The sequence below is a fragment of the Bicyclus anynana genome, chromosome 3 (genome assembly GCF_947172395.1).
Source record: "Bicyclus anynana chromosome 3, ilBicAnyn1.1, whole genome shotgun sequence".
In the NCBI taxonomy this organism is placed as follows: Eukaryota; Metazoa; Arthropoda; class Insecta; order Lepidoptera; family Nymphalidae; genus Bicyclus; species Bicyclus anynana.
The window spans coordinates 2,508,651-2,528,968 of record NC_069085.1 but is presented as its reverse complement, the minus strand read 5'-3'; the positions used below and the strand labels follow the sequence as shown (position 1 = coordinate 2,528,968).

At 36.9% G+C, this 20,318-nt stretch overlaps 1 protein-coding gene across 5 annotated transcripts in view; it reads right to left on the bottom strand.

Moving 5' to 3' along the window:
- The window catches only part of LOC112051885 (leucine-rich repeat-containing G-protein coupled receptor 5), a 406,796-nt gene that overhangs the window by 135,184 nt on the left and 251,294 nt on the right, over window positions 1-20,318 (bottom strand). For 4 of the 5 annotated variants that reach the window (XM_052891094.1, XM_052891092.1, XM_052891090.1 and 1 more), the window contains one exon: window positions 15,612-15,635. The exons of the other annotated variant lie outside the window; for it this stretch is intronic. In XM_052891094.1, coding sequence (XP_052747054.1) covers window positions 15,612-15,635 — 24 coding nt within the window. The remainder of the gene's footprint in view (window positions 1-15,611; window positions 15,636-20,318) is intronic. 5 annotated transcript variants of the gene reach the window in all.

The window sequence follows — 20,318 nt, the reverse complement described above, 5'->3', positions numbered from 1 at the left end:
TTAACATATAAAACCTGTTTACAGGTGCAACAGTTGTCTGAGAATCACTAACACCACTTATGTTAAAAAAACTGCCAACTTATTAATTACTTTAAATCGTCGTGGAGTGTTTCAAAATCCGCATCAAAATCAGACTAGCAGTATTTCACAAAATATTTTTATTGCAGCGTCCCCATAGGAGTTGTTATTGTAAGTTTGTGGTGGTAAAAAAAAACCTTGGCTGAGTTTGTTGTGGGCTCTTCTCGGACCGAGGCGCGTTTGGTACCCTCGTATTATTAGACTTGAATTACCACCATTAAATCATGACATAATTTGACTTTTCAAAAGTACTTGTAAACTAAGCCTAATTGAAATAAATGAAATTTGAATTTGAATTGGTAATACTTAACTAAGATCATACGCATGAGCTGTGATAGCCTAGTAAATATGACTACTGCTTTCGATTTGAAGGGCGTAGGTTCGAATCCGGTCTGGGGCATTTGGGCAGTGCATTTAAAGAAATTAAATATCACGTGTCTTGAACAGTAAAGGAAAAACATCGTAAGGAACCTGCACAACCGATTATTTTCTTAATTCTCTAGGTGTGTGAAGTCAACCAATTCGCATTGGGCCAGCGTGGTGGAACTATTAGCCTAATACCTCTTATACTGAGAAGAGACTCGTGCTCAACAGTGTCAAATATGGGTTGTTAATGATGAAAAACATGCATCAGTCGAACCCGTACTCATTACTGAAAACTGTGTCAAAATCGGATTAGTACTTTTGGAGACAAGTGGCGACATTAGTTTGTGCAAACATAATCTCACTCAAACGCATAAAATACCCTCTTCGTACCATCGTGTAAAAAATAGAAATATTAGTCAAGCAAAAGGACGCGTCTAATAATTTTCAAAGCTTCGTTTGCGGTTTTAAAATTAATTTTCTTTGCTGCGGAATGGAAGTTTGAGTAATTGGAAGTTGGTGAAATTAATTGGGGCTATTACCGTGGCATTGCTTTGACTGACGTCGACTTCTTGGTTTTTAAAACATTGACGGAAAGGAAGACATTATAATTAATTATATCATACGATCTACACTAGTTAGTTACTAAACCGATTTAGATTAAATTCGGAATCGAGTTAGATTTTGACGGCCTCCGAGGCGCAGTAGTATGCGCGGTGGATTTACAAAACGGAGGTCCTGGGTTCTATGCCCGGCTGGGCAGATTGAGATTTTCTTAATTTGTCCAGGTCTGGCTGGTGGGAGGCTTCGGCCGTGGCTAGTTACCACCCTACCGGCAAAGACGTATCGCCAAGCGATTTAGCGTTCCGGTACGATGCCGTATAGAAGCCGAAAGGGGTGTGGATTTTCATCCTCCTCCTAACAAGTTAGCCCGCTTCCATTTTAGACTGCATCATCACTTACCATCAGGTAAGATTGTAGTCAAGGGCTAACTTGTATAAAATAAAAATAAAAAAATAAAGATGGATTTTCAAGCTAATTTTTCAAGTTTTTTATCAGCATCGTAATCGTAGAACGTGTTCATGGTTAGTGTGCTTTTTTTTTATAAAACCACGATATCTTTTTGTAGTTCCAAAATTAAATCATCATCATCATCATCATCATCATCATCATCATCATATCAGCCGATGGACGTCCACTGCAGGCCTTTTGGTAGGGACTTGCAAACATCACGATACTGATCCAGCGAATCCCTGTGACTCGCTTCATGTCACTACGTTTTGTAGTGCGGGGTCGCCATTTCAGCACCTTAGGAAAATTAAATACATTTAAATAATTTAGAAAACCCAATTCATTAATACATTGAATTTGTAGGATATACACGTAGATTAGCAAAATGTTTTAAATATAACGAAAATCATATGAACACAACAAATGCTTGGATTACTGTGAATAGTTAGAGTTGCGGAAAGCCACGAACACATACAATTTAGTTTAATGCAATTACACTCCTTAGTATCGCAGTCGGTAGGAGTACAACTGAATCGCGCTAAGTTTTGTTCTAATGCGGATTACACAGTTTATCCTCCAGCGGGTAAATACAAGGCGTTTGCCGTCACCCCGGGCTCGCCAGACTTGACAGGACAAAGGGGGGACGTCCGAGATGGTTTCTAATTACGACAGAGACCGTTATGCAAATCGGGGACCGAGGCGAGGTCCATGTCTCTAATAAACATGCGCTCTTGCGGTCACACCGCCAAATTGCCCGCCTGACATTTCCCCCAATAAAACCACTCCAGTAGCCGGTACTCAGACAATTAGGGTCCTTTCATCAAACTAAATGCTCTTTACATTGTTTTGTACTTTTCAACTGAAAAATAAATTAAGTTTGTCTGCTCGTTTATTAGTAGCCGAGCTATTTGAACGGCTGTTTGAGGAAATGGGCAGGTCGTGCGATGACTTCGCCCCGAAACTGGGCTAAAAGCGCCGCTTAGCCGCTCCCATTCAGCCGGTAATTTTTCACGGAAAACTGTCCCGCGGACAGACCGCCGCTTTCAACGAGTTTACGGACGTAACTTTAAAAATCGCCCCCGAATTCGGTGGACGCTTTTGGGTGTTTTCGACGAGGCCATAAAATTTCTGAACGGTCAAACGTTTGGGCGTCAGAATACTTGCGTTCGACTGGAAAAATATTCATTTTTCACACGGGGTGGCAATATTTCCGTTTGTATTGGAACAATTGCTGATACGTTTTGCTCGCATCCCCTCGCAGGGGGTGTCGGGTGAGAAGTGACTGTAGTTCGCGCGTGTTTCGGAATCGTTACATTTCAATGCGCGTTTGCGAGGAAGTCGTTACCGGTGTCGCGACGAGGAAAAAAAAGACGCTGCATCGGCCGCTGCGAGTGCATCGTCAGTTTTCGTCATTCATTTTAAAACTTTATGCACACCGCCTTTAAATGCTTATTCAAATTTTTGTAACGATGCAAAATAGAACGGTAAGTCGTAAATATTCAGTTCGGAGCGTGTAGTCTATTTTTGGTGACGGCTACAAATTCTGCGAATGCATTTTTATCGATTATTTTATCCTTGCTTTTTATTTGTTTCCTTAAACATCGCATTAGCTATTGGAAAGGGAGTAACAGCGCTAGGTGGAAAATAATCTAGTAAAAGCAACGTTAACATATTTTACAGGTTTACTTCTTTATAAGTGATAAAAATTAAAACAAAATAGATGTATCCTAACATTTTCTTAAAAATCCCCTTACTTAACACAACTATTAAAACTATTATCATAGTAATCACAAGTACAATATTATCGCAGCTAAGGCGTATATTAATTCTCTCTCATGATAGTTTTAATTAAGGCCATCACCTACGATACGGCGCTAATAAATCCCTGATATCGATTGACTTACGTAAAGCCTCGTACTCATTGTCACACATATAACTATATCGAAAACAAAAATAAAACTAGCAAGTTAAAGGCCTCTTTATTAAATATTCCCGTAGGTACATAAATGTGCCATGCAGTACTATCTATACATAAAAGAGACGTTCAAATAAAAAAAAAACAATCTTGTATCTACATAAAAATCGTATAAGTATATAGGTATAGGGAGCCGGAATAGCCCAATGAATATGACCTCTGCCTCCGATTTCGGAGAGTGTGGGTTCGAATCCGGTCCGGTGAATTTTAAGAAATTAATCACGTATCAAATGGTGAAGGAAAAACATCGTGTGCAAACCTGCATACCAAAGAATTTCCTTAATTCTCTGCGTGTGTAAAGTCTGCCGTCTTAAGTCCGCATTGGGCCAGCGTGGTGGACTATTGGCCTAATCTCTCTCATTTTGAGAGGAGCAACAGTGAGCCGAATATGGGTTGATACTGATGATGACGATATTTTTAAATTCATAGTTGAAGTTTGTAGTAGATAAAAAAATACAAAATGTATACGTGGCTTAAATATGTATCCAATAACGATTGACCTACGTTCCTTTAATGAATAAGATTTAAATTCATGTATTCACTGTAAGAGATATTACTGTACAGTTATCTTGAAATTTGATTACCACTTCGAACCTTGGGACGGTTTGAAATGTTAACTGCGTAGATAAAGTGAGGGCTTTATAAAATTTTAAGCCTAATCTAACTTAAGCCATTCAAATGTAAATGTGAGAACGTAAAATTATATTCTTGTTTTCAAAGGGCTTTGAACAAGAAGGGTTATTGCCTATTCGGTTAAGTTATTTCATTAATTACCTACTTAATAATTATTTGAGGCTAGTAAGTATAAAAAGATGATTATTATGCAATTATCGTATTTTAAATGGGGAAACAAACCTTTTTTGTCAAAACGTACACAAGGTCTTAACTAATCTTGTATTTGTTTTTTTATTCTTTACAAGTTAGCCCTTGACTACAATCTCACCAATAAAATAATAACATCAGTATACCTACGTAGAAACTCATATGACAGAAAGCATTACAAATACTCAGTTATAAAACAAAACACGGACAGCCGAAACAAAACGAAAATGATTCATTAAAAAATCAGAATAAATACATTCATAGCGACAATTTAAATCCTAACGAGAGAGACGTTCAAACAACGACGGAACAGTTAATTGCGAATAAATCCAATTTAAACTTCACGTAGTTATTTTATAAATTCACACGCGAAATTATTCAGAGGCAAACTATCTGCTAACGGCTGTTTAATTACGCACATGCATTCATAAATGGAAAATAAAAAACGTAGGCGAAAATGTTTACGATCCCTGTTCCCAAAAATGGAATCACATTATAAACTTCTGTCTCTCTTTCGTAGGTCGTTCTTGTATTTGTTAATTATATAATATTTAATTTGAAAATTATCCGTCTACAAATTATCAAGCCCGTAAAGTGACGTCTTCACGGAAGATTGTTGTAACAGACACAGCATTTCTGAGTGGATAAGCTTTTAGGGTCACATCACACTACATGTTATATATATATATATGTTGCATGTATTTGCTATTTAATCAAGTTTGGTTGTGTATAAATCAAATACATTGTCGTATATTAATCCCAGGAGTTTAATAAATATGTTCTGCGAAACACTGGCATATAGTTAAAAATAAAACTAACTCAATTTTTTAGATAGTCACAGATGTATGTATTGATAAACCTACTTGTATGTAGATACAGATATACCTACTTGTAGATATAGAATAAATCGAATCCACAGAAACGTCCGAACAGTGACAGAACAAAATGCGAATGAATCCAATTTAAACTTTTCATAGTTATTTAATAAATCCGATAAAGTAATTATTCGCGTGCAAACTATCTGCTAACGATTGTTTAATTACGTATCCGATAGATACTGTACTACACTCTCCATTCGGTAATAATTAATAACGTGGAATTACATTCGTCGGTTACACGCAATATGAATAATGTACCGCAGTATTCACTAACTTCAGTTTAGTGTAACGTTAGAGTTTGCTAAATATAATAAACAGAGTACCTAATTTAGTACATTTAGAATGCTGCAAATATTAATAGTCAATAGAATAATTTATTGACGATTCAAAATGAACTTTAATGGATAAACATTGTCTATAAATCGAATTCGTTCGGCAAAATACGAGAAAGCGTGTTCCTAATTCGCCAGACATTTGACTTAGTAGCGCCGACGCCTACCTAGCCTATAAATTAAAAAATGACTATACTTTATAGTCAGTGGCATGCACAGGGGATTTAACAAGGGTATGCACTATACGTGCAGTTTCCACAAAATGCCTTCACCAATTTGGGTTCGTAATGACACCTCAGGGTAGGCAGTGCATTTTTGCATCTTTGAATAGCATGCCATTTTTTATAGTACAGTGTAATAAGTACACCAAAGGAAGCGTTACTTCGGTTTGCTTACAAGAAGACGAGTCTAATGAAGATGACATTAATGAACCGTCGGAGAATGTAACGGAACCTTCACTCCCCACCACTCTACCCCTCTCCGCGCGCGCAATGCGAGCAGCAGCGCGTCGCGCAGCCGCTTCGCAGTTTGGATCAGTATGGGTTCGAAACTAGTCGGGCATACTCCGACCTAATATCACGTGAGTTTTAGCCGTGTTTCATGATCAATTAATATGAATAACACTCACGATAGTTTAAATTCTAAAATACACCAAAGGAAAACTATAATAGATGCATCAAATCTTATGTTAGGAGTATGGACTGAAAATTTTCAGCTTTTATTACAAGACAAAGTTCCGATCATTATAGATTCAATCATTGTCATCTTGATGGGAAAGGTTGCCAGTAGAAGAGGCGTTGGTCGCAGTCTTGGTTAAGGAACATCAGAGAGTAGATCGGGATCGCAAGTGCTGTACAATTTCGCCTCGCGAAAGGTAGAGTTTACGAAGCTGACTGCCAACCAGCAAAATCTCTCTGAAACTTGCTTAAAGACCTTGGCCTCTCTAGAACTGCAACAAGTTCTATATTAGAACGGGTATCCAAAGCTGGATATCAAATAGGATCCTATCAAATTTGGCTAGGCAGGGAGAACAACACGATTGGGGAGTGTTAATCGATTGTCACGAAATTCCTTAACCCTACGTCCTTTGGTCACAAGTCCGGGACTCTGCTCGGAGTTTTTCTTTCTATCATGCGATTGACCCGGCACCCGCACGGTGAATTCGTGGAATGTTAAGATATTCGTCTCAGTCGAAGAGGCAATAATAAAAGAAGAAGAAGACCTATGATTTAATGTTACATTGATGTGAAAAAAGTAATGCTCTTTCCCAAGAATAATAGTTATTTTATTTTATCATGAATCAAAATGATGTTGTTCCCACGTTTAGTTTTAAACTTAAAGTCGTAAACTAATACTTGTGTCATAGAGAAACATCCAGCAGATTATGCGGTAAATATTTTACAAAGTTGGCTCGCTCCCAGAACATGATACGATTATTATTTATACCTTGACACTTTAATATGTCTTATAGTAATTTAGGAAAATTTATAGTTTCATGTCAGTTATCCGAATGATCAACAAATTAAACAAGAGCGGTATTCTGATATACCATATTTTTTCTTGAAATTATGATCTTTATCAGAAAACCGTTCATATCATAACAACAAATAGGTATTTTTGACCTTTAGATGGACTAATGGCAATTTTATGAATAAGTAGAAAATTATGCTCTATGTATACATAATTGTATGTTATTAAATATCGTATAGTCTCGATTATTTCTTCTATAATGAACTCGATTCAGGTTACCATCGATCTCTATTCCGTTGTACCATTGTGGCTTATGAGGCGATAAGGTTTCTGTAGTCTATACGAAACTGTAAATAATGCCTACTTATCTATCGAGGAAACAAATGATTCTCGTGATAAATTATCGCCGGTGCGGAAATAAGTTCGCCCCTTCAGAGTCCGTAGTCCGATTGATTGCAGATCATTTCAGAGGACGGCAGCCGGGGAGAAAATTGCCTTTTGTTCTGCAAATGTGGAGGACTGATGGACTTTGTTGCATGTTGACGATTATTGGGACATATACAGAACAAGATTTCTATAATATGTAATGAATTAATGGCTAGACCTTCTAAGCTAAACGTTTGTCACTCGATGCTTCAATCACACGGTAGGTAACTGGAATTTGGAATATAAGAACAAGAGTTTAGATACTCAATTGTCCAAGTGATAATGTAATTTTTGAAATATTTTCTACGGGACGTCATGAAAAATCATGTGTCAATTCCCCAGATACTTAGCTTTGTGGCAAATTTTTTGATTCGCTAGACTCTCGTTCTATATACAATAGACGAATGTCTAGAGAACTAAGCAATTGTCAGATATTGAAGTTAAACAACAAAAATATAAAGAACTGACAGGTGGCTGAGTCAACGAAAAATTGGAATGCTATTTGATGAAATGGAAGAAAAAAAGGCGATTAATATATTTCATGTAGCAATAGATTTCCTCAAAATTCAGTCTTTATTTTGTTGCGATATACAAATTATAATAGATAATATTTAGAAGTACTTATTGTATCTAAATTCGTTAAAGTAAATCTGTACAAAAACTGTTCTGGTTTTAAGCTATTTTGACTATTGAGTGATGGTACACTACTTTTGGGAAGTTTTCTTGCCGGTAACATTCATAGTTTCCACGGGGTTTTTGATTTAAATTTCACGTGAAGCCTCGGGAGTCCGCTAGTGAGTAGTATAGTGAGTACAATCGGGAGTACGTTCAAAAGTAATACGTTAAAAATACAACGAACTAATCTTTACTTAACATCCCCCTTATTCCACTTGAGCACGCGTCTTATCCGTCTGATACCTACTCTCACTGAAAGGCTTCGCCCACTACCATTAGCCTGGCGATCCTCATTTTGATTAATCACCTCGATTGCAGGCGCATCTAATGAAATTGCACATTAATGTACCATGGCGGTACGTGTTCCATCTCCGAGATCATTAATAATGACCATAATAAGGGGCCACGTTAAAAAGGAACTGGGTATACCTACATTCATTATGTTCGTCAGTTCAGAATTGTTTATTTTTTGGTCGTCCTTTTGATAATGAACAAAATTTTTACCACAGCTCGTCTTTCATATTCAATAGGTATTAACGTAACCTCGCGACTCTTTTCGAAAACTGTTTGTTGAAATCTCGCAAAAACGATGATTTTTCCGGAAGATAAAGTAGCTTATGTTCAGCTCCAAGGTCCGATTTATCTCTATACCTAATTTAATCCAAATCAAATTTTCAAAATTCAGTAAAAAGGTAACTGACTGACAAATAGGCTAACTTTCGCATTTGTAATATTAGTAAGGATTTTTTCTAATAGATTTATAATTGTTGCCTCTTTAGTCCAGTGCCTTTGTGGTCACGAATTCGAGTCTTGGGACGGTCTTTGAAACATTGCGCTTTTCTTTCTTCCAACAAATTTTCAGTTTTTAACACATTTGCTATAAAATAAAATAAAGAGTTGAACACTGAAACGGCGATTTTCCCTGCTGGTTTGGGGAGAAACCAAAGACAAACTTTTATCACCATTTCAGCATGTTTTTTTTTTCTTCATTAATATTTTCTTGATTAAAATAATTAAACATACCTTAATTATTTTTAAGATTGTTTTTTTCGCAAGTCAAATGTCAACTAACTTTTAAATTACTCTATATAACACTAGCAGACACCACGCGGTTTCACTCGCGTATATCCCGGTCTCATGGGAATAAGGAGATAAAACATATGACACCCACAAAAACGTGTCTTTCTATTGGTAAAAGAATTTTCAAAATCGGTTTAGTATTATCAGAGATTAGCCTCTCAACAAACTTCACAAACTTTTTTTTTTTTTATTCTTTACAAGTTAGCCCTTGACTACAATCTCACCTGATGGTAAGTGATGATGCAATCTAAGATGGATGGCGGGCTAACTTGTTAGGAGGTGGATGAAAATCCACACCCCTTTCGGTTTCTACACGGCATCGTACCGGAACGCTAAATCGCTTGGCGGTACGTCTTTGCCGGTAGGGTGGTAACTAGCCACGGCGGAAGCCTTCCACCAGCCAGACCTAGACCAATTAAGAAAATCTCAATCGGCCCAGCCGGGGATCGAACCCAGGACCTCCGTCTTGTAAATCCACCGCGCATACCACTGCGCCACGGAGGCCGTCAAAAAACTTTTGACTCTATAATAATACTAAAAATTACACTCTATAATAGACACTTATCTCTGATGCATTTTGTAGTACATACTATAATGTTTTAGGTGCATTAGAACTTCTATGTGAACTGTGGTATCGTTTGTTAGTTTATCGATCGAGCGGCGAATAGTCCATCCTACATTCGATTATCGTCCGAGCAATAACTTTCGAAGTTTAAAACCCACTCGCAGCCTTTGAATCCCCGCCAAGAGTACGTGAAAATTCCCAAGACCTCTCATTCCTACATTCAACGTACGTTCTAGTGTTCGAAGTTCGAACCTATTTTCAGTTGGCTGACTATTGAATGTACATGTATCGTGTAGCTAGGCAGAATTATTGGCTTTGCCTCCACATTGTTCTCCTTTCGACAAGACATTAGTTAGACTGCTATATTTTACTGACCATTCACATTAATGATGTTTTTTTTAAGATAAAAAATATGTCCTTTCCAAATGAATTCTTAGAAAATTTATTTGATTTTTTACATTTTGAAAAACTGCTAAAGGTCTGGTAACTGGAGAAATGATTCCTCATTCCGTAGAAAAAATGTATAATCATTTAATACTATCTGGCCGAAATTTAACTAGGCAACCTGTGTGCAATGTGAATATTTTCTATTATTTATTTCTCACCCCACATATTTCTAATGCCGGACCTCGTCCTATTTGACAGTGCTCATAATCAGCAATATGTGTGATAATAGAAATCTTTACTGAACGCATTAAACTATAATGAAACCAAGCAGGTAACTATGGTGTCAATCTGTCACTAACAATATTTTGCTCTCAAGCTGGCATAGTGTCTGTAATTTCATCGTCTATTCTCACAAATATTAAAATTAAATATTCTCAAAATTTCTACAGTGTGTAGTTTTGCACTTACTTATAGGTGGTCCATCTATTAATTATGAATAGAAATATGTCCGTCGATTATTATCAATCGATAGAAGATTTATTGAAAGTTTGGATTATACAAACACACAAGTGTCACTTACAACATTCCTCCTTACGTCGGAGCTATATTCAAACATTTTCTGATTTCGGACAACATTAAAGAGCTAGTCTGTCGGGCAGCTATATGTCTCAATGTTGCTACCTCATCATTCATGTATGCTGTTAGCATTGCAAGAGGGTTCTCGAGAAAGTTCTCAAGATTTAAAGCCTGAAAGTTTCTTAAGAAAATTCCGAGCGCTACTAACTTACTGGCATCCAGCTGCATTTTATACGACGCGGCATTTAGTGGAGCTAAGAAAAATACTATTATGAAACAAATTATGGGAATTTTCAGTTTAAATGAAATCATAAGAAGTTAAGGCGCTCATTTTGAACAGTTTTAAATTGATCTTTTATTTAGTTAGTGGTCAGTAGAGATTCGTTCCAAACTTAATATTGAAAGGCAAAGGCATGTCTCTATTACGTTGAAAGTTTATATTAAACGCAAGCTTAGATAAAAATCGTATTATAGTGTTAATGATTATAAAAACGACAAAAAAAGCTTGCAAATGAAATGCACTACTTGACTGACTACTTATATACATATTGTTAAATGGTGATAAATTAAAAAAGAAAAAAAATTGGCTGAGTTTGCTGTGGGCTCTCGTAACTTTAATATTAAGTTTTCGACTAATTATTATCACCATTATCAAATAATATTATTACATGACGTTTCAAAAGTGCTTCTAAACTAAGCCTAATATGAATTTTGAGTTTGAGTTATCGTACTTGTGAGTGTCAATAGCCTATATTTTATCCCCGCGTTCTCACAGGAACGGGTGAAACCGCGGGGCGTTGCAGTCGTTCAATAAAATGAGGTACATGTCTCAAACGGCGAAGAAAAAACATCGTGAGAAAACCTGCATACCAGGGAATTTTCTTAATTCTCTGCGTGTGTAAAGCCTGCCAATCCGCATCAGGCCAGCGTGGTGGACTATTGGCCTAACCCCTCTCATTCTCAGAGGAGACTCGAGCTCAGCATTGAGCATATGGGTTGATAACGAAGTCAGACCATCACAAGTTTTTAGTTAATATGGGCAATTTTGCAGTTAGCCAGCACAAAGTGACATTATAATATTGAATTGTTTTTGATGGTATAATAGAACTCATTATGCTCATTAAATTAGCAATTAATAAATACAGAATACAAATAATACTGCGCCGCGTATTATATAAATTCTGTCACAGTTTCAGATTAAATGGCCGCGCGCTAATTCAATCGTTAATAATATTGTTAATATTGTAATAATTAATATTCAATTTAATATTATAATTGTGATTGCGTAAAGTTTTATATATACGCAATACGGTTAACGATTTTAATTAAAAATGGCATTATGTTCTGCTACCCGCGTTTTTTAAGGGGTTAACGGTTTTAAGGGGTCGAATTCAAATCAATCATTTCTTGAACCGTTGATCGTGGTGATAATTATCTTACATAAGTATCCAAAATTAAAGATATCACAAAAAAACTCATTTTCGGTCACTTATATCGATATACTTTTTATACCTCCCGATATTTTTTTCCATGTCATTCCAAATGTCGTCGTCGTCGTCGTCGTTATCAACCCATATACGGCTCACTGCTGAGCTCGAGTCTCCTCTCAGAATGAGAGGGTTTAGGCCAATAGTCCACCACGCTGGCCCAATGCGGATTGGCAGACTTCACACACGCAGAGAATTAAGAAATTTTCTGGTTTTTGGCATGAAAATTTCATTCCAAATGTACGTAGGACATATTATAATACACAAGTGCGTGCACAAGCACAGGTGCAGGTCTCTTTTCCCTCACTCTCAGTCCGATGGGACGGCAGACCGACACGACCGATGAACTTTCAGGAAGGCTTTACGTGCTATCCGAGGTATGGGAATGTCCAGCCACCACCGATCTTTTAACTCCAGGCTGCTACTAAGATTTTTCGTTTAGTTGGTCTGGCCCGGGATCCGAACCCTGGACTCCATTGCCCGTAGCTAAAAAAGCTAACAACGGTAACGAAACAGTTAATAATAACTGATGTATTACAGTTATCCGACGGCACACTTAAGTTTGTAAAGAATAATAAAAGAGGTTTTTCATCTATCATTCCAATCACTATACTACTGCTATTTTTGAAAATTATGTACTAATATGTTACATCTTTGGAATCCTATTACATAAGCAATTTTAAATAAAAAAAAAAATTGGAGCGGTACATGAGCAATGAGGAGATCCGCAGACGAGCATAGTTCGAAGAGCCAATGGACGTTGGGGTCCTAAGGTCCTGGAATGGCGACACCGCACCGGAAAGCGCAGTGTTGGTCGACGAACCACTAGGTAAACCGAGGTTATCAAGCGCGTTGCAGGGAGCCGCTGGATGCCGGCGGCTCGAGACCGTTGTGCTTGGAGGTCCATGCAAGAGGCCTATGTCCAGCAGTGAACGTCTATCGGCTGATAAAGTAAGTACTTGTAATCACTACTAAGAAATCACTTAGAAGAAATAAAGGGACAAGGATATACAAACGTAACAAATTGCATGCAAAAGCGATTTGTTTTCCATTGTAAGCGGTTAGTGCTATCACAAAAACACACTCAGTGAGCAAAGCGAACCGCGTGACAAATGATTCACTGACACATTTATGGAGAAAATCTTATACAACCAAAAAATACTACGAAAAACTACTAGGTAATGTATTAGTTATCATTACTAGAAGATACGTGACATTTCTTGCTAATTTTAATTTTAAATTTTAATGATGAAAAAATCCATTCATTAATTTTATTCATGATTCACCATTTAAATAGTCCAATATAGAGCGCGGATGTCTTTCTTCATTTTGTAAGGAGGAGGGTACGTATAGGTACGTCATTAGCCCAATGAGTCGCGAAACTGAAGTGAAAATTAGGGGGGTACGCTCGTACCGTACGAGTACATAGTTCGAAGAGCTGATGGACGTTGAGCTACCAATGGAATAGCGATGCCGATTGCCGGATCAAAAAGCGCAGTGGTGGTCGACTCCCCACTAGATGGACTGACGCTATTTAGCAGGTTACAGGCAGCCACTGGATGTTGACGGCTCCATATTGTGCTGCTTGGAAGTCTATACAATAATCAAACGTCTAAAAGTGATTCTAATTTAGCTTCAACTACTTGACCAACACATACCTAACAGGGTTAAATAAAAGCTTGCAATAAAAACGAAATGGCGAAATCGGTCGAGGTAATTCCTCGTAACATTAGAGTAAGTCCAAAGAAATCTCGCGGTGGTGTCCTTATAATTTCCTTATGATACCCGAATAAACCCATCGGGGGAGTTAAATTACGTGTGGCGAGGACGGTATCGCGATCGTATCTGGACGGGAATAAATCTGGGGACTTTGCTGACGCCATATTGGATTTTGGGAAGTATTCCCTTAAACGCTCGGGCACACCGAGATTTTTCGACAGCTTATACTAATATTATAAAGCTGAAGAGTTTGTTTGTTTGTTTGTTTGTTTGAACGCGATAGTCTCGGGAACTACTGGTCCGATTAAAAAAATCTTTTAGTGTTAGATAGCCGATTAATCTAGGAAGGCGATCGGCTACGGGAATATATTATCCCCGTACTCCTATACGAGAAAAGGAACCATTCGGGTAAGACCGAGAGGCGTCAGCTAGGATATTGTAAGTAATTTAATAACAGATTAAGGAATATTTTACTTGTTAGCGGTGGAATATTATTAAAATAAAAAGGTATAAATGAATATTTATTTAGTTTTGGTCTAATTTGTATTATTATGTACTAGCGAATCCGGTCAAGTTTCGCTTGGACTTAAGTACACTTCTTCCCTACCATACCCCCAATCTAACAATATCCTACCCCTACGTATTATTTGCATTATTAGTAAATTTTTAAAACTTTTGCGTACAAATTGTAGTTGTTTATTAGCTATAACACTTGCCAAATTACCGCATCTATATAAGATTACTTAGTAAACTTACTTCAACTAATATTTTACTATTCTTGTTAACCATTAATGTTCACAAGTTATGCCCAGCAAGAGGGTTAATTTTATTGGTAGGTACTTCTTGCAATGTAAATCAACAATTCTAAATAGTAAACTTACTTCAACTAATATTTTACTATTCTCGATAACCATTAATGTTCATAAATTAAGTCCAGTGTGTCCAAATCTTTAGTTTCATTCATTAAGCGATTGCAGAGATCCGCGAAGCAGATATGCCGTCTAACTACGAAATAAATCTGAGCGAGTTGAATTAAAGCTCACTCTGCTTAGTACAAGTTCGAGGTAAGGTAAACCGTTTATTTTTATTCTGAAATAAATTATTTTATTCCGAAATAAATATTAACCCATTACACGATATACAGACATACATACATACAACATGTTTTGTGTCTTTAGAAACTGTTGGATCTGAATATTTTTTAAACGTGAAAAAGAAAAGAGAGACGTGATAGCCCAGTGGATATGACCTCTGCCCCCAATTCCGGAGGGTGTGGGTTCGAATTCGGTGCTCCTTCAACTTTACAGTTGTGTGCATTTTAAGAAATTAAATATCACGTGTTTCAATCGATGAAAAAAAAAACATCGTGAGGAAACCTGCATACCAGAGAATTTTCTTAATTCTCTGCGTGTGTGAAGTCTGCCATTCCGCAGGGGTCAGCGTGGTGGACTAATGGCCTAACCCCTCTCATTCTGAGAGGAGATTCAAGCTCAGCAGTGAGCAGAACATGGGTTGATAATGATGATGAATTTAAACGCATTACAAGGTTCGCTTCGCTATTTCGCTTATTTCGCTTCGAACTTTTGACACAATGGTTGAACGATTGGTTCAAACTTCATACGTCCCTTTTAATAATTACAAAATATAATTTCAATTCGACTCGATAGTTTTTGAAGATAAATTTTATGGTGTTAGGCATAGTGTACTTATTCGTTTCATCGGCATATTCTCGTATAAAAAGTATTTATAAACTCCTAATTTACTTACTTGTTGACTGCCGTGTCGCTCGGACTACTGAAACAAAGAGAGAGACTAATCAAACATCTTTAATTAAACGTATAAACAACATGATAAGCTACTAATGTAGATAACCGAAATTTAGATTGTGGCAACATTTCTAAACTTGATTCCGGCCTTTTATGTGTGGAGTTTTGAGACTATTATACACAACATACAGTCATACACTTTAATATTATTTATATGTATTGTAGCCGAGCAGTATATAAAATAAAATATTCACGTCCGTCTAATAGCTCATCCACGTGGTTATCTCGACAGCGAATCAAATTTCGACCAACAAATTTCTAAAATACAAAAGCACAAAATGTTGGCACATTTTCTCGATCTGCGGTTTAACCTACCTGGAAAATGGTGGAAAACACTTGCCAAAACCTAATCCATCTATTATGTAGGAAATTCGCGATACAAGTTGGCTTTGACCCAGTTTGAATTGCTGCTTAAATAAATTATTTTGTTTAGGATTTAACGACCTTGTGCGGGGTTATATATATGTTAAAGGCTTTTCTTTATTAGAGTACCAATTAATTCATGTTTAAGTATATGATGATGTATAGACAATATGTCTTATAATAACTACAAAAAAATTTTTAAATCCATTCTAAATAGCTCCTAAAGAATTTTTTTTTTAATTATGCTCACCACGACCTACAATGTGTTGTAAAGGAACATAAATTCAAAGGATGTTAAATTAGCCTGTAATTTCACTAGCAACCGTGCTACAAACAGAAACACTTGGCAACTTCCTACGTAACACTCCCGATGGTCCGCGCGGGCCGGGAGGCGTCTAGCGATTAATGAAAAACCCACGACTGATGCACCTCATTTCCCCGGACGCACGATATCACACCCGCGCAGTCTTTCCCCCCGTCGCCCGCATATCATGGGAGTGTCATAAACGAACTTGTCAGACTTTACGTAGTAGAAATAAGGACTTTCACAATGTGAATCTGTTACTAAAAGATACTATTTTAATGTTGTCTCGGGACTACGTATGTATACAAATGTATACCATACCTATTTGAATGAGGTTATATTGATTTAAATGTTTTAAAAGCTATAAATCACGTATCAACCACTCTTTCTCCAGGTAACTTGTGTAATGTAATGACTTGTACTATAAAACTCCCGTCTCGTTTACGAGGTGCCAGAATGTAACATTTTTATGTTCTTATCTAAAGCTGTGTAATTGAAAGCTGTGGATAGTTTTATGTTGTCATTTATACAATGATTATATATTTACAGATTATTATCATTTACATCTACCAATTTACAAATGCGCCTTAATTCATCGTCATCAGCACGACAATTGCTGGACATCCACAAATGGATCTTGGCCTGTAGGAACTTAAAAAAATCATGGTCTATGGCGTACGTTTCATAGATGGGTCAGTGTATTACTTTTCTTGAGAACTCTGTACTGGAAAATTATAAAAAAAATTCAGAATTTTGAAAAACAGAATACGTACAACCTGTAGGTTTGTATAGTATAATCGATACCCTAGTTACAACCATTGTGTGTGCTACTGTTCTATACTAGCTTTGAGGCGACTCGTTTCATATAGTTTAAAGTTTTAAGCCTTGGCCCCACTGCTCATTACTTGACTGCAAGAAAGTTTATTTTATTGGTAGGTACTTCTTGCAATGTACTTAAATCAACAATTCTAAATATAAATTTCCAATTAAAAAAAGTTTTGACAATAATACCAAAACTTTTTATAACTTAACTTATAAATACACGTTGCATAGAAATCCAATTATTCGAAATTGCTTATTGAAAACCCAGCGAATTTAATTCAGAACATACACCCGAGCATGATCCTATTCCATAAAGATAATTCTTCAATTTGGAAGCCCCAAATCCTTGAATACAATCATCCTAATTTCAATTATGTTTATAGACGGTAATAACATTACCTCGATTTGTTTGCTCGGGCCCGTATCAATGAATTTAGTTACACACGGCTTACGAATGCCGTGTTCCAGAGAGTGAATCCATTCGGATTCCGAACGTATCGTCTTAGCAGAAATCCTATTTGCAGCATTTTATCAACAGTCTGTAATCAAATCTCGTTCTGGATTAGCAATCTTGATTGCAATAACTCGGTCTAGTGCCTCGTCAATTTGTTCAATTAACGTTCGTAGTATATTAGGATCGGGATGAGTTTTATCGGGATCGAATTGAATGCGAGTGTTTTGTAGTACGGGCATTAAGGATCAAGTTTAAGAGAGGCTCGATGTCGACTCGCGATCGTCACGCGATAGCGCCGAGGGACCAAGGGTTGACTTTTAATGAGGGATCCCACGTCGGGGATTTCGTGAAGATGCCATTTTAAGGGCGTCGGCTCCTATTTTAGCTGGATAGTGGTGTTATAGGGGATATTAAGACGTGGGTTTCAGGTGTCAAATACACTGGCGCTACATGGATTTATAAATTTATATTTATTGATATTCCAATATCTTTTATATCTATATAGTTTTAGGTTTATAATATTTTTACCGGAGACCGCAGATAAAGGGGAGTATTGTTTTCCGAGCATTGTATTTTTTATGGCATATTCCAAGCGAATAATTTGTCGGTTTTTTTTTCACAAAATTTGATTTGCCGCCCATCGAAAATATGTAAGATTCTAATATTATGTAGTATTTCTGGGATTTTCTACTATACAGCCTGTGATGGTCAAGACATTTATCATTGTTACCAAACTTTCAGCCAAAGATAGGTTAATGTGGTAGGACTATGGAGGTATGGTGGCTCTGGTACCATACAAACCATAGTTTTTTCATTTTCCTATAATAAAATCATGTTCTCAGACACCATTAAGAGAAAATTAAGTGACGAAAACAGAATCTTACTCCTAGATATTATCAATTAATCTGTATGGTATTTTGATTACTTAAATATTTAATTTTTTTACCCATTTTTGTAAATATTAGACACTGAATTGAAAAATTCTGATTGGTCGACATTGTTTAGTGATAAAAAAAATATTTCAAACAGATTCGCTTTTACGATCACCATGTTTTGTTGTTACGTCGCCTCAATAGATGTTAAATGTTTATTTTAACATCAATACAGCTATTGGTGTTTGGATTTAAAGCTTTACACAGCATTCAAAATGTAATGGCTTTTAGCGAATGTAAACGTGTCTCTAAATAAAGTATTTTTTGTAAAATAGCGAATGTTTTATTTAAATGCTTCTTTTGTTTTCAAATTCTGCGGACAAATACGATCGGTATTTGTTATATTGTAAAAGGAAAAACTACTTAATTAAATTGAATATTTTACACACAATTAAAATCTTCATCTATCTATAGATATCTTCATCTTTATCTATCTACACCTACTAATAATATGTTCGTTATAGAAACAAAAACTACTCGACAGATATTAATAAAACTTGGTACACTAATTCTTCATACTCCTGGGTATAGTATACTTTTCATTACGCTACGATCAATAGGAGCAGAGCAGTGAAGGAAAATGTTGGGAAAACAGGAGAAGTTACCCAATTTTACAGCGATACTACCTACTGTAAGGGCTGGATTAAAGAGGTCTAAGGGCGGACGAAGTCACGGGCGTCCGCTAGTATTCAATAATCTTGACGGCTGATTTGTTGTTGATGCTTAACATTAGTCTACGCTACAATTAATGAAACAAAAAAAAGTTCTGTATTTATGTTCGTGGCTCAAACTGTACGTTCCAGTTTGAGCCACGAACTCTACCAGAGTCGAGTTCTGGAGCTAGAAGAACTTTACTATCTAAGGACTTCTCTTGTGAGCAAAGACCTCGTTTAAGACCGATTTGGTGTGTGAGCAAAGACTAACATTTTTGTTAGGCTAAATCTAAAAGAATTATTCGCAAAAGGAATTAAAACTACCAATTATACATTCGGCAGTTGCGCGGAGTTTTCACAACTAGTACTGAACGCATCCAGAACTTCGCTAACAACATTAGTATGTATTAATAATTAACACAACACTTCGGCTCGAGATGCACCGCGGAACTATAACTAACTATGACAAACTTCCAGAGCCGAGCAACTTGCATCCGCCGGGACCAAACAATATGACGATGACGTTATTATTTATAATGCGGCTGCTCGTTTGTATGCGGGTTTTAATTGGGCCCTTTACTCTGTTACACGGGCTTATGTTTTAAAAAAAAGCACGCGAAGACGGAGCGCCCAGTAACTAGCTAAAGATAAGTCCGCATTCATCACCATGACTCCTGAAAGATGATGAATGATACGGACTTAATTTAGCTAGATATAGGGATCTGTCTCATCATCATTATCAAAACATGTTCGGCTCACCTCTCATAATTAGAGGGGTTAGGCTAATACTCCACCACGCTGGCTCAATTCGGATTGGCAGACTTCATAGACGCAAGAATTAAGTAAATTCTCTGGTATGCAGGTTTCCTCACGATGTTTGGCTTCACCGTTTAATACACGTGATATTTAAATTCTTAAAATGCACACAACTGAAAAGTTGGAGGTGCATGCCCCGGACCGGATTCGAACCCACACCCTCCGGAATCGGATACAGAGGTCATATCCACTGGGCTATCACGGCTGGGATCTGTCTACTCGTGTTGAAATACGTTGACCACATAATGTTCGACAGTTTTTAAGAGCTACCTCTAGAATTTGGTCCTTTGCTCACGATGCAATT